Source organism: Anarhichas minor, unplaced genomic scaffold, assembly GCF_050575085.1.
Source record: "Anarhichas minor isolate MPS153535 unplaced genomic scaffold, ASM5057508v1 ptg000003l, whole genome shotgun sequence".
In the NCBI taxonomy this organism is placed as follows: domain Eukaryota; kingdom Metazoa; phylum Chordata; class Actinopteri; order Perciformes; family Anarhichadidae; genus Anarhichas; species Anarhichas minor.
In genome coordinates this window covers 13018659-13032523 of record NW_027466449.1, presented here as the reverse complement: position 1 = coordinate 13032523, position 13865 = coordinate 13018659, and the positions used below count along the sequence as shown (strand labels likewise).

General features: G+C 40.8%; 2 protein-coding genes across 4 annotated transcripts; both read left to right on the top strand.

Moving 5' to 3' along the window:
• Nucleotides 1-1741: 1741 nt before the first annotated feature.
• On the top strand, nt 1742-10737 carry srxn1 (sulfiredoxin 1 homolog (S. cerevisiae)). Of its 3 annotated transcripts, none has more exons than XM_076098749.1 (3): nt 1742-2212; nt 3032-3248; nt 10646-10737. In XM_076098749.1, exons 1-2 carry the CDS (start codon nt 1985-1987, stop codon nt 3236-3238), a joined length of 435 nt encoding a protein of 144 aa, XP_075954864.1. In that variant the 5' UTR covers nt 1742-1984; the 3' UTR covers nt 3239-3248; nt 10646-10737. The 3 variants fall into 3 exon arrangements, with proteins under 3 accessions (XP_075954864.1, XP_075954862.1, XP_075954863.1); XM_076098748.1 differs by lacking the exon at nt 10646-10737 and adding an exon at nt 3720-5889 and having other exon boundaries at nt 1749-2212; XM_076098747.1 differs by lacking the exon at nt 10646-10737 and having other exon boundaries at nt 1746-2212; nt 3032-5889.
• On the top strand, nt 10647-12153 carry tcf15 (transcription factor 15). Its single transcript, XM_076098740.1, has 2 exons — nt 10647-11225; nt 11714-12153. The coding sequence occupies exons 1-2, from the start codon at nt 10749-10751 to the stop codon at nt 11774-11776; spliced, it is 540 nt and encodes a 179-aa protein (XP_075954855.1). The 5' UTR covers nt 10647-10748; the 3' UTR covers nt 11777-12153.
• The last annotated feature ends 1712 nt before the right edge of the window (nt 12154-13865 follow it).

Sequence of the window (13865 nt, the reverse complement as noted above, 5' to 3'; positions counted from 1 at the left end):
GTTAATCAACATAAAAGGCGCTGCCATTGTAGTTCAAAGTATTTGTAATAATTCAATATGATGGCCTGCCTCCACTGTCCAAGAAATCATTTTTAATTGTCTCGTTAGAAGATGCCGGAGCTGTGGGTTGGAGAAAACAACAATAGTTCTGTTTCCGCTCCACTTCCACAGATCTTTGAAGCTTTCCACTTACCTGTGCAAAGCAGCGGGCCCAGACGTCCTTTTTTTTTTTTGGAACCACAGCAACCTGGCTGGCTCTTTGGAAATCCCTGCAAAAATAGAAAATCACCAAGTGGTGCACTTTGATGGAGGAAGCCTATATCATGCAACAGTCGACAATACCAAACACTGACCTCATTAAAAACTATTGTCACCAAAAGGGTTTCTGGGCTTGTAGCGACTCTTTTCAACTGCGTGACTAATTGCTGCAGTGCATTTTTAATGAGAAACAGTTTGGCTATTATATGAATAAGTTATCTTACAAAAAAGGGGTAAAGTTTGTCCTGCTACATGTACATGCCATGAAGTACCACAAGGGCTACCGCCAGTACAGGACTGTTTACGTGCCAAGAAGCAGACCTTAATGTTCTGTTTAACAGTTTAATAAAAACCCAGTTAACATTGTTTTGTCGGCTTCATGACTTGTTCTCATTTTATTGCTCATTTACATGATTTTGATGATATGTTCCAGAAGTCTGCTGCAGAAAACGGCCCATTACTTCTGTTTAAGGTCTTAGACTCTACAGCTGTAAAATATAGGATTTTCACGTGATTTATATCCGGGATTGGTGTTGACTTCTGACGTTGTAGTTTCTTTGTGAGATTTCTAATTTCTTTGTCTGTGAAAGACTTTTTGACAATCATAAAAGGGGAATATACAGTATTCATTCATGCAAATGTGCACGCCCAGTTTGTGACAAAGAGAAAAGTTACCACATCTTTACCTCTACACGTTGGATTTTGATATGGTCAGAAGAAAAGGAAAAACGCATATTTAAAAGGAAGAAATCATTAATTTTGCAATTACTCTTATCGCTTTGACACAAACAGCGGTGGGGCCTGTGGGATCCCAAACCATGAGGGAGTAGAGTTACGCTAATATCAACAACAGGCAGCCTTAGACTTAAGTCTTTTAACTTAATGTACTCGTGACTTTGCATCACTGACTACAGGAGATAAATAACACACAGAGGTTCATTCTACAGTTAGAGTTGACCTCTGTCCCTGTGGGAATATAAAATAAATAGAGGAAAGGATATTTAAAGCGGCTATAATTGATATTTTAATACTAAATGAAAATGTGAAAACAACATGAAAGGGGGTCGTTCCTAGTGATGGAGCTTTAGATAATTAATATCTAAATTAGCAGCTCCCTGGAGCTTTATAGTGAGTTTCAGGTCCTTGTTTAGCGTTAGTTTTTCAACCCACAACTGTCGTTTTCGTTCAGCTATATCAGGCAGCTGTTTTGTGAGAAATATCCCTAAAAACTCACTGTGCACTATGTTACCTGCTCAGAACCAAACAGCAGACAGACACAGTTTGCAGCTAACTTAAAGCTAGCCGGTGAACAGAGTGGAGCTTTCGAGAGTGTAGAGACCAAAAACAGAGCTAAAAAGAGAGAAATATTGGACTTACATTCACCGGGTAAACAGAAACATGACTCCGAATGCATTATAATGTTGCTCCGTGACTGCTGGGTGTGTAAATAACATAGACTGTAAATAAGAAGTTACAACAGTTGGCTAAGCTCACCATGTTATCAACTTCAAAGGAGGTTGAGTTCACAGCTTGTTTCTCCTGCCCCCGCGTGGCCGTTACTGAGCTAAAGCTGGAGCTGACGGGCGTTAGAATTTACATTTGTGATTGACAGCGCGGAGGACCAATGAAAAACCTTCCCTTCAAGCTACTACGCATGCGCTACGTTATCGAACCTGGCATCCAGGAAGTGAGGGAAACGCTCACACGCTCTGCTGTCAGGAGGTAAATGTATCGCTTGTGGCACGTCACTAAAACAGCACGTGTGAATGTGTCGGTTTCATCCCGTGTAAACATGTCGGTAACGTCCACTCAGTGTGACACGAAGAACAACAACAGGTCGATTCACTCGGACAGCGTGGAGGAGGTTCATAACGTCCCGATGCACGTCATCATCAGACCGATCCCTCCGGTGCTCGATGAGCTGAAAGTTCAGAGTATAATGAACACAATAAAGGTAATAATGTTTTATTTTGCACCTGTGAGTTTTAAGGCAGTGCAGTGAAATGTTTTGGCCTACAACACTACTGGGACTTAGCTCCTCAAAGTAAACTCCACTTCAGGTTTATGTTCATATTTGTGCTTTTTTAATTGTCTCCTTAATTCAAATTATATCACCACTGTAGTACTTGTGGGAATGTAGAGGTTTTATATCGACATAAAAACATTTAGCTTATTAATTAATTCAAATTAGTTGATGACTGAATTATGATGTGCAGTATTTTCCACACAGCAGCAGACCAAGATGTGAGGAGATAACATTTACACAAAATATGTTTAAATATTAAATTTAATAGGCTATGTATTGTTTTAGTAGGTTAGAGTTAGCTCTTTCTAAAATCTTGGCTATGGCCCTGGATTTTAGTCAACTACCCAATATTATTTAAAGTACTTCAAATTTGCTCCACCTCTACTAGCAAGAACACTTTGATAGTAATCCAGTAATCAACTCAGACCCTGAAAGGGTCCATTCTGCATAATGAATACTTTTACTTTTGATGCTAAAAGTAGAATTCGCTCATACTAATTCTGTATTTGTACTTGAGTAAAATGTATGTATTGTGGTGTATCTCTAAAGTCTGAGTACTACCTCCACTGCTGCTACAATATTCCTACAGGAGCATGTTTTGTAGTAACGTTTAGCTACTCACTCATACTGTAGTTTCCATCTTCATCATCTCAGTACATATGACCGTTATTTCTTTTGAATACTTGCATACTTTCTGCTCCACACTGCCTGTATGAGTTAATCATCGGTTTGTCTTTCCTTCAATAGACAGCGGACATCAGTGTTGTTCCTCCCATCGATGTGCTCTGGATCAAAGGCCGAGAGGGGGGAAACTACTACTACTCTTTTGGAGGCTGTCACAGGTTCGCTGCGTATCAGAGGCTGAACATGTCGACCATCCCAGCCAAGCTCATCAAATCGAACATCTCAGACCTCAGCACTTACTTGGGGGCTTCGACGCCTGACCTGCGGTGACGCTGAAAAGGTGACACTGAGGCTTTGCTCGGGTGGTTCACACACACCAACACAGTTTTGACTCCTCTTTCACTTTGGGGACTGCAGAACAAAGCATTTACCAGCAGGGGGAAATGTAACTCTTTAGTTAAACACATGACATTTGTCGTTTCAAACCCCTGAAATGTAAATTAAATTTGTGCTTTTGTAAATTATACATTTTTACCAAGTGGATTACCTGCCATTTAATAGCTTTATCCTTGTAAAAGCAATTCAAATGGTGAATTCCCTGTGGGTACTTTATTGTACATTGCAGCGCCATCTTGCCGTTTATTTTTGTACAGCAAATACAGAATTTTCATTAATAAGAGGATATAGCTAAGTGACACTACACAGCAAGAACGGTGCCAAGTTTTTCATCTTTTTTTCACTTTTTGACTTATCATAGTAGGAAAACTTATACTTACTTATAACAATAAAAGTGTTTTTTGTTTTGTTCAAGTGTCCCGGTAAGCCATGGCAGCCTGACAGTGAGCCAGCATGCACAGCACTAGGACCTCAAAACCGAAGCAGATTAAGGGTGTTCAGCTGTCATTCATTTTATTATCTACACCTGTGCTTTTCCTGCTGTGACATCTCAAAATGTGTTCTGTGATAAAAGACGTAATTAATCCACCAGTGGCTTTCCTTCAAGTGAACCTTTTGAGCTTCTTCTATTGAGTTCTGGGAAAATATTTTAAATGTTGTCATAAAGTTAAGTTGTTTAGTCTAAAATTATATCAAAAAGCCCCTCTTTTTTTTTTTTTCTTTTTTTTTGCAACAGTAGTGTTCATTTTAGAAATAATTATGTACTCAAACTACTAACTAACTACGACCAAATGTTGCAACTAAGAAGCCAAACTTTATGAAATGTTACGCACAGTCAACTTTGATTGTGACGTTCAGACGGCTGAATAAGGTAACAGAGAGGCGCCTATAGAGCAGATGGTTTGCAGAAGGAGTCAGGTGTTACTTATGTCAAAACGCAAGATGTTGTCGCTGAGTTTGCTCCTTCTTCCTGTCATCAGTCTTTCTCACTCGTCGTCTCTACTTCCTTCCAGTCTTGCTGCCGTCGTCCAGGTCCGTTCATATGAAAACCTTCCTGAACCAAAACCTTTTCTCACTTCTTTGAAGTGCCATCAGACAAAATCATTTCATATATTTTTGTAAAAAGTACTGATTCATAGCTTACTCTTCGTACTATAGTGATACTTTAAGAGTATAAATGCATTCCACTTACAGTAAATAGCATGCACAGCCATCATGTGGCTTCCTAAAACATGCAACAATGATGATTGAGTAATCTTGACGCACATGTTTGTTGTTGTTGCCGACCTTGAGACTCGCCCTGCTTATTGAATCAAGTCAGTTCCCGAGCCCCTCTGTCTTGGAGGAAGGAACTGTAGGTTTGCATAATTATGAAAGTAAACCATACATCACAAGGCAGTGCGCAGAGACGAGGCCTTTCCGACATCAACGCCTTCACAATGCGAGCCCAGAGCCGCTTAATGGCCTCCCTTTGTGGCCACCGAGGAAATGGAAGGGAGACCCGAGGGCAGCTTTTACCGACCGGCCCTGCAGGACTCTAAATGTCTCCTCTGAATCGTCGCGTGTGAGAGGACTTCCTGTGGCTCGCTCACTGTCTGGAAGTAACCATATCCTCAAAGGCATTTTGACACGCAACACCGGTATGAAAAAATACATTGCACCTGTTGCTTCGGGCAGCGGTTTTTCATGGGTGGTTCTGTACGCTTTATCTTTGAGGATTTAACCAGATCAAGGGGGTTTAGGGGGCTAAGAAGAGGAAGTGTTTGTGGCCATTTTCATAAATGGATTGTTGCCGTGTCAATACTCATATAGCTTCTTTTTTTTTTTTACGGTTTGCTGTTTTACTCAATGATGACTGAACAAATTATGACTGCTTTGTTTTTGGAGACGCCTCTTTGATGCTTTAAGCAGTTTGATTTGTTCTGCTCAGTATAGTTTATCTGCTGCAACATCACCAAATAACTGCATTTATATTTTACATTTTTGTTACCAAGAAGAAAGTTTTTTTTTTTTCTTGAATGCAACATTTTGGAGTGATTCTGACAGTATACTTCAAACATGTTTTTACTTTGTTCTTGGTATTTTCTTTGGCCCTCTGGAGGCTGTGGGGCTGCAAGCAGCAACTTAGTTTGTGCATCCTGTGGACAAGATGTTATATGTTGATTGATTGTGTTTGGTGATGCAGAGAGGATCACTTACTCCTCTACAAGAACTCACTAAACTACCTGCAGTGACATTGTTCTCTACTTTTTACACCCCGCCAAATAGTTTGACCAATAGAATGTTTCATGGTCTCGTACACGTCTGTTGTACAACCCGAATTGCTGAAAAATTAATTGCTCTGTTTGTTTTTACTATAAGCAGTGTGAAATAAAGGGCACAAATCAGCCCGTTGTTTACAATCTCTTTAAAATTTTACAAGCCTGCCTTTTCATTCTTTTTTTTTTTTTTTTTATTATGGCAGATTTCTCTTGGGATTTATAATAGTTTTAAAAGAATGTAATAGAAAGAGCTTTTCCCGTCTGTCTTCTAATCACTGCTGAGGCGATAAAGTGGCAGAATAAAAGTACCTTACAAGATCGTAATCATTTTGCTCTGGTTCTCTCTCTCCTGTAGAGTCCGTCTACATTTAAATTTCAGCTAAAAAATGATCTCTGGTTAGCCAGCTCACCCATTTGTTCCACTTGGGGGGGCATTACAACCAAATCCTCTTGAAAGAGCTTAGGTGTTTGAGGCGATGGTGACTTCTCACAGCTTCCTATCCGGAATTCCCTCAGACTACCGGTGGCTGCCGGCGTGTAATTTGTGCCAGATTTGCAATGCCGTATCCACCCTCTGACCTCACCACTGTGTGCTCTGTGCAGTGGACGAAGCATTCAGATCCTTTACAGATGTAAAAGTACTAACAAAACACTAAAAATACTCCAATACAAGTCCTGCATTGAAAAGTATATGTGTATTCAGGAAAATGTACTTATGATATTAAAAGTAAGAGTTCTTAATGCAGAAAAATGTCCCCCGTGACTGTTATACTATTCTATAATTGGAGTGGAGCTTATTTTAAACTATTTTGTATCGGATCACCACTAATCTGTTGATTATCTTCTTGATTGTTCCGTTTGTGTAGTGAGAAATGCTGTCACAATTACCCAGACACCTTCACAATGCGTTTTGTCCAATCAAATGTCCAAACGTCAAAACTATTTGAAACAATTTGAAAAAACAAAAAGCAGCAAATCCCTGAGTCGTTAAGCTGGGACCATGAAATGTTTTCCTTTTTTTATATGAAAAATGATTTACAAAAGTGTACATGAGGTATAATAGCAGTAGGTTGTATTTCCACACAGGCATCAAACTTACCCTGCAAGACTAAAAGGACTGGTTGACTCATTAGAAGGCATCGTCTGTGGCCAAACATATTATCATGGACCTCACGTCAGCTTTGTCCTCTTCAGTCAGCACTCGGTCGTCTTCAGCTGAGCCCAAAGTCTCTGCCGTGACATCACACATCTGAGTCCACATGCAACAACACAACAGCGAGACAAACTGCTCGGTCAGGCAGGTGGGTGTGATTCACCGACATGTTGACATGTGTGTCTACTTGCAGCTGTCGCTAGGAGATTAAGCCTGATTATTAAACAGTGCCTGAATCATGATGTTACAGATCCCCTCTACGAATGCTATGCTGAACAAGGACGAGGGAAATATGTGATAGGCCGTTGTTTTATTTAATTTATGATATTCCTCAATAAAATGTTCACCTTCACCATAACTATTTGTCTGCAACACCTAAACCTTACCTAAACATTACATACACTGAGAAACAGGGGAGACAGACCTCCCAAATCCCATCAAAAGACCATAACCAACATTGAGTTAGATGCATAAAAAACGGTCCTGATTTTATCTTTTCAATCATTCCCTAAAACAGCTGGGTACTGTAGTTTCTAGCAAACGTTATCAACGTTATTTGCATGTCACACAGTGCAACATTGTGGCTCACTGATATGTTTTTAATATTTTTTGTACAACAATGGAACTCAGAAGAATAAAGTATATCAGACTTTGGCTACACAGGCAGTACTTGTTATAGGATAAATTTGTAGTTGTTTTTCTTGTCTTTTAACGGGGTTTGTTTGACAGCAAGAAACATCAAGAATATCTCTTGACTTGTCTTCTTAAACGGATGTCAGGGACGACATTAACCAGCTCTCTTGGATAAGACATGTAAGCAAATGTGTCAGCAGCAGAGGAAACCAGTGACTCGTCCACCGCCCCTCAGCCGTGCTGAATAATATGAGTGAGTGCTGCCCTGCAGAATTAAACAGGCTCACTCTGAAGGGCTGTGCACTTAAATGCAAATGTTTAATGTGCTCAGGAAACTATAGCTACTACTGTACCTCAGCCTCACCTGTGTGAGACAGAACTTATCATTATGCCATCATTTGTCTTTTTATTCAACGTTTGCATTCGCAAATTGAACACTAGTAGTGGAATATAATTACGTATATTAATTCAAGTACTGTACTTAAGTACAATTTTGACATACTTGTACTTTACTTGAGTATTTCCATTTTATGTTACCTTATACTTATACTTCATTACGTTTCAGAGGGATATTACATTTTTTACATTTATTTGACACTAGTTATTTTCATTAAAAACAAATGATACGCTTATATGATATGACAGTATTATACTACTAATCTATAATGTTCTAATATAACACTTTCAAAGAAGGCATTCTGCATAATGATAACTTTTATTTTTCAAGTATCATCTGTTGTACCACCAGACTTTAAAACAGCTTCTTTCCTCTGGCTGTGAGACTCCTTAACTTATCCTCCACCCATTTATAGTAAAGGTTTTGTGTTTTTCTTATATAGCAAAATGGGACTACAATCTGCATTTCGTTGTGCAACCCTGTTGTACAATGACAATAAAATAACCATGTAACCTTGTAAATGGAGTACTCTAAGAGAGTATATTTCTACATTTACTGAAGTAAAGAATCTGAGTACTTCTACCACTGATACACCCAAAGTACAGTGAGGCTGATGGAAATGTCATTTGTTTTGCAAGTCATATTGGACAAATATAAACTTTGACCTGATGGTGGCACTAGCAAGTCAACGGATCCCCAACATTATTAATATTAATTCAAAAAAAAAGACAGGAGCGTGTGTGCAAAATTCAATGGCAATTTATCCAATAGTTGTCGAGACATTTCACTAAAAAGTCAGCGTATCACCAAAGTCAGTAGGATTCATCCTCTGGGGAACATGAATATTTGAACCAAATGCAATGACTATAAATGTTGTAGAGATATTTCACTAAAAGCCAAACATGTCAACCTCATGGTAGCGCTAGAGGGAAAGACAAGGCATCACCAAAGTCATGAGGACTCATCCTCTGGGGAACATGAATATCTGTACCAAATTTCATGAAAATCCATCTTCTAAACTGATGGACAGGCAGATGGACATTGACGTCTATAAAATGGCAAAACATGCAGTGCAGCGATAGAAAACCTTCCTCAGACAGAGCTGCTGTTGTCAGAGCTCTGTGAAGCACGTCAACACAGGACTCAGTGGGTGGCAAACCCAACATGCTGTCGCTTCATCAGCACGGGTAAATTAATCTACTTCTTCCTGACCAGCAAAAGAGCGTTTCACAGCTCCATGAAATAGGAGAGTTCTTCTAAGAACGCTTCAACTTCTGTCTTTAGTTCCAAGTCAACACACTCACACAAACTGGTTCACACGCCCCACAAAGACACACCCTCAATGTACTCTAAATGTAATAAACCACACAGCAGCAGCAGCAGCAGCGAGTGTCTGAGACTTGCAGCATAAATTTGTTTGCTGATAGTTGAGGGGATTTGACCTTTAATGTGTTATTACTGCATCATATCAAATATCACAACTAATTTAAATCAGTTTGTGTATGAAGTCACATCGAGAGACAACCTTGTTTTTGCCAATTGAAATTTTCACACAGCCTTTGCCACTGCAGATTCTTGTGGTTGGTTGGTTCGTGTCCTTTGTAGGACCTCAGAACTCCTCCAGCAGACTGTTTTGGTGTATGATGTCTTACTATTGATGCAGTTGAGGCACACTCACGTGGTTGTTTGTGGCTGGAGGAGACTGTCAGGACATAATTGTCCATTTGCCACTGTTTTGTTTTTTTAAACTCCGGGCAGCAAGCTTGCCATTCCAGGATCATCTGTTTATTTACTCACACTCAACTTTCTCCTGCTGTCTAAGAGTGTAGACCTTTTAATATGGGGACTTAAGAGTAGGGTTATTTACTCCATCTAAGCCTGCTTGTTGCTGTGCTATAGTGATACATGGTCGAATATTTAAGCCAGGCTTCATGAAAAGGATATTCAAATTCAAGAACTACTTACATTTGACTTGACAATTTCCATTGGCACAGAATTTACATACAGTTCTCCAAACACCTGCACAATTATATGTAAGCAAGCTGTGTGAAGATATTGAGTTTGTTTCGCTCTTGTGGTTTACCAGCCAAAAGAAATAAGTGTCAGTGGGTGGCCGCACCATAAACATGTCAGGCTATCACAATATAATAAACTGGAAATTAACTAAAGCAAACTTTAGTCCCTAAATGCCATTTAAAGACTCCATCGCATTAACATTTGAATTTTGCAAGTTTAACTGACCTACTTACGCAGTACATTTACTCATATACTGCACTTAAGTACAATTTTGTGGTATTTGCACTTAAGTACATTTCTTTGAAAATTCATCTTATTTTCTGTTCCAATACTTGTGTTTGAAAGCTATAGTTATGAGTTACTTTGCTGATAACAAATTGACATGGAAAACATTTGATCAGATGCGTTTATGTGGACTAAACTATTCAGCATTATATTACATAAAGTTAGACATGTTATCCACCTTCACCAGCAACACTAAGATTCTACTCACATATGCATGATAATAATGATATAATATGCAGTACGCTCATACTTATGGGTATTCTGCATGAGCCCTTTCAAAATCCCACAGTGCTAATGTTTCTTTAATATTTCTGCTATTGTGTGTTTATATCTGAATCACTTTTTCTTTTAATGTATACGATTCAACACATTCTGCATTTGTGATTCATAAGAATTTGGCATATTTACGCTGAGTTATTATTTGTGAGTGTTTTCACTTGAGAGGTTACTGTAACACTGTGCTGCTGGCAGCTCCTCCCACCCAGCTATAAGAGCCCAGCTGACCAGGTACTTATCGTCCATCCCTGAAATAGACCAGTCCTAACTGACTTGTGGAAAGTCGGTCAGCTTTATTAAAAACGTCCTTTTTTTCGCAGGTGGTTACATGCAGCCTGCATACTGAGATGCCGGATTGGTCCCTGCGTTTGTTCTCGGTCTGATCTTACAGAGGAGCAGGACCGGGACTCGTAACTTTTAAAGATGACTTTTGCCATGCTGCGGCCTGTGGCGACACACTTGATCTATTCAGACTTCACCATCACGTCCGAGGATGATGAAAACCGCAGCGAAAGCGACGGCAGCTCGGAGCAAAGTTACTGCGACTCCAGCGAAAAACGAAGACGGATTTCGCGCGAACTGGATGGCGAGCCCCCGGTGGTCGTGAAACAGAGGAGCGCAGCTAACGCTCGGGAGAGAGGCAGGACCCAGAGTGTCAACACCGCGTTCACAGCTCTTCGGACTCTCATACCCACCGAGCCAGTCGATAGAAAGCTCTCCAAGATTGAAACGCTTCGACTTGCGTCCAGCTACATTTCCCATCTGGCCAACGAGCTTCTTCTCGGAGACGGCGGCGCTGATGGACAGCCGTGCCTCGGCGCGGTTCATGCGCAAGGAGAGAGCGGGGCGCTGAAGCCGCGGACCATCTGCACCTTCTGCTTGAGCAACCAGAGAAAAGGGGTAAATGCCTGTTTTACTCTCGCGGCTTCAAATCCAATTTATTTTAAATGCAAAAAATAAATAATGAAGTGAACACAGACAGGTCTCTTTTGGTTTGATCGTGCTTTTTGAGAATATTTCGTTTCATGCAGCATCTGTTTCTCTTTCAATCATGACCACTTTTGTGTAACTCCATTATGGTGTGCGTAAAACGCACTTTACGCACGGCACATGTTTGGCGCTCGCTGTAAATTCATCACACAGTCAGACACATATGTTCTCTTTTTCTTATTTTTGACTACTGTGTGAGTAAAACAAAATGTGATGTACAACTCATTTAGTAGCTTCCTCTTGCATTTTGAAATAAATGTGACATCAAACAGTGAAGCTGACAAATAGTTGTTGATTTGTAGAAAATATACTGTCATTAATTATGTAATTATTTTCATTAAATACATTAATTTCTGGGGCATTTAAATTAAATGTTGTTGAATTTTTATTTTTTTCAGATAAAGGATGCCAAAGACTGTTTAAAAATGCGAAGGATGGGTCCGCTGCGAATGAGGCGCTGACTGAAGAGCAGTGAACGATTAGCAACCTGAAAATCCTCAAAGACTTTCTCAGGGAAGAGTCGAAGCTGGTGTTACATAGCACACACACACACACACACACACACACACACACACACACACACACACACACACACACACACACACACGCACGCACGCACGCACGCACGCACGCACGCACGCACACACACACACACACACTTACATGCTGGATCAAATGATGGAACCCAAGAAGAGACTATTTATACTTGACTGAGAAATTTAATCATAAGCCTCTCAAAGATGCAGTGCATTTGTTGGAAACTTATGGACTTTTTTAACCCCCCGAAAGTTTTAAATAAAATATATTTTATCAAAAATAAAAGCAGTTCTTTTCCTGATTCCCAGGTTTGTCTGACATCGAGCAAACACACTTAAGAAGTCATGAAAGTTAATCATTTCAAAACATACTGTATTTCAGATTGTGGTATTGACTGGAACACTGTTGATGAAATTGACAAAAGAAAACAAAAACAAATGTTCACTTCTGTGAGCAACGATCTGAGCATGGTTCTCTTGTTATATAACAAGAAGCTCAACTGCAGATTAGAAATTATATAAATTACAAAATTGACAACTTTAATGTTTCATTTTTCTGCTCCATTTGAAAATATCTGTTATCTTAGGAATCAACTTAGTTGTATAAAATGTGTTTTATACATGTTTTTTTATGGAAAGATGTCTCTCTCTCACACACACTTGTTTCCCTCTTTCCAGTAATGTTGCCAAGACGCTGTTGTGTGAAGCCCGCAGAGCCTCAGCAAAGGGTCAAGGTTTCTGGTGTCAACGGCTGGTGTATTTTTTTTCCAGATCTCACGATTGGTGTTTTTTTGAAGTCTGTTATCGATTAGTCACGGCAAATAGTAGCCCACACTCTGCTCGGAGCCCCCAACACAGCTGTTGGTATGTCAGAGGGATAAATCACTGCTGTGGGCCCAACAGACAGGGAGCGATGGGGTCAGAGGTCAGAGGTCACGGTGGAGCAAAGAAGTGAAACCCCGCTGACGTGTAATCATCGAAAATGGTGCAAATATAATGCTGCCGTTGATCCTGAAGATAACGTTCTGTGATTTTATATTAGCGGATTAGTTCACTTGTCAGCAGAGGTTGAAGATTCACTCTGAAGTTCATACTGCTCTTACTTACACTATCAACAGGACAGATAATTATTATCTTATATATTTTCTGCAAAGATTTGTCAGCTTTCAACTTTTATACTCTCTTGTAGTCACCCCAGCACAGAGACAACTTAAACCTCTTTCACTGAGAAACATTTCATAACTGCTGAGATACCGGCTGCTAAGCAAAAGCAGCCGAGTCTCTGCGGGCCCCTCTCTGTCCTCTCCAGACTGAAAAAGACACTGCAGTGATCGGTCCAACAGGCGGACACACAGACAGCTGAGCCCGAGTTCCTCTCTGGCCTCGCTTTGAATCACACTGCGGACCCGGTCCTCAAAACGACAGAGGGAGGCTCCCCGGTGACACAGGAGGCTGTACAGAAAGTGTGTTTTAAGGCAGTTAAAGGTGCATGCTGGGGGTCTGAGCTCCCCTCCTACCCCCCCCACATCCCCCACCTGCCCTGTCAGACTAATTGGAATTTTCTGTGCTAAGTCCTCCATGCTCGGGGCCCCGGGGCCTCCTCAAATGGCTCCCCGAGGCTCCCCCCGGCAGGAAGACGTCACGGAGGCACAGGAAGGGAAAACAGCGCACAGCCGACCTCTCTGAGCAACTCTCTGTGCGGCGGGCTTTGGGTCAGTGCCAGTCCTGACTTCATCCGGCACTGGGACCCAGATGTACAGCTCTCCGGTGGTGCTTTTCAGTGAGAGCAGCCCAATATAGTGAGTGTTCAACCACTTCGGAAGTAGACGTTTTTTTTTTTCCCCCCAAGATGACAGGTAACAAATTGATGGCAGAGACCATCAGAGGAGATGAGGGAGAAATAAGGTCAGTGTGGATCTGTTTAACATGTCCGACAGGCGAGGATCCACCTGGGGACCACTGCAAAGGTTTACTGCTTCGCTTTGGTGAGCTGTTCCTCTTCCTCGGACGCTCG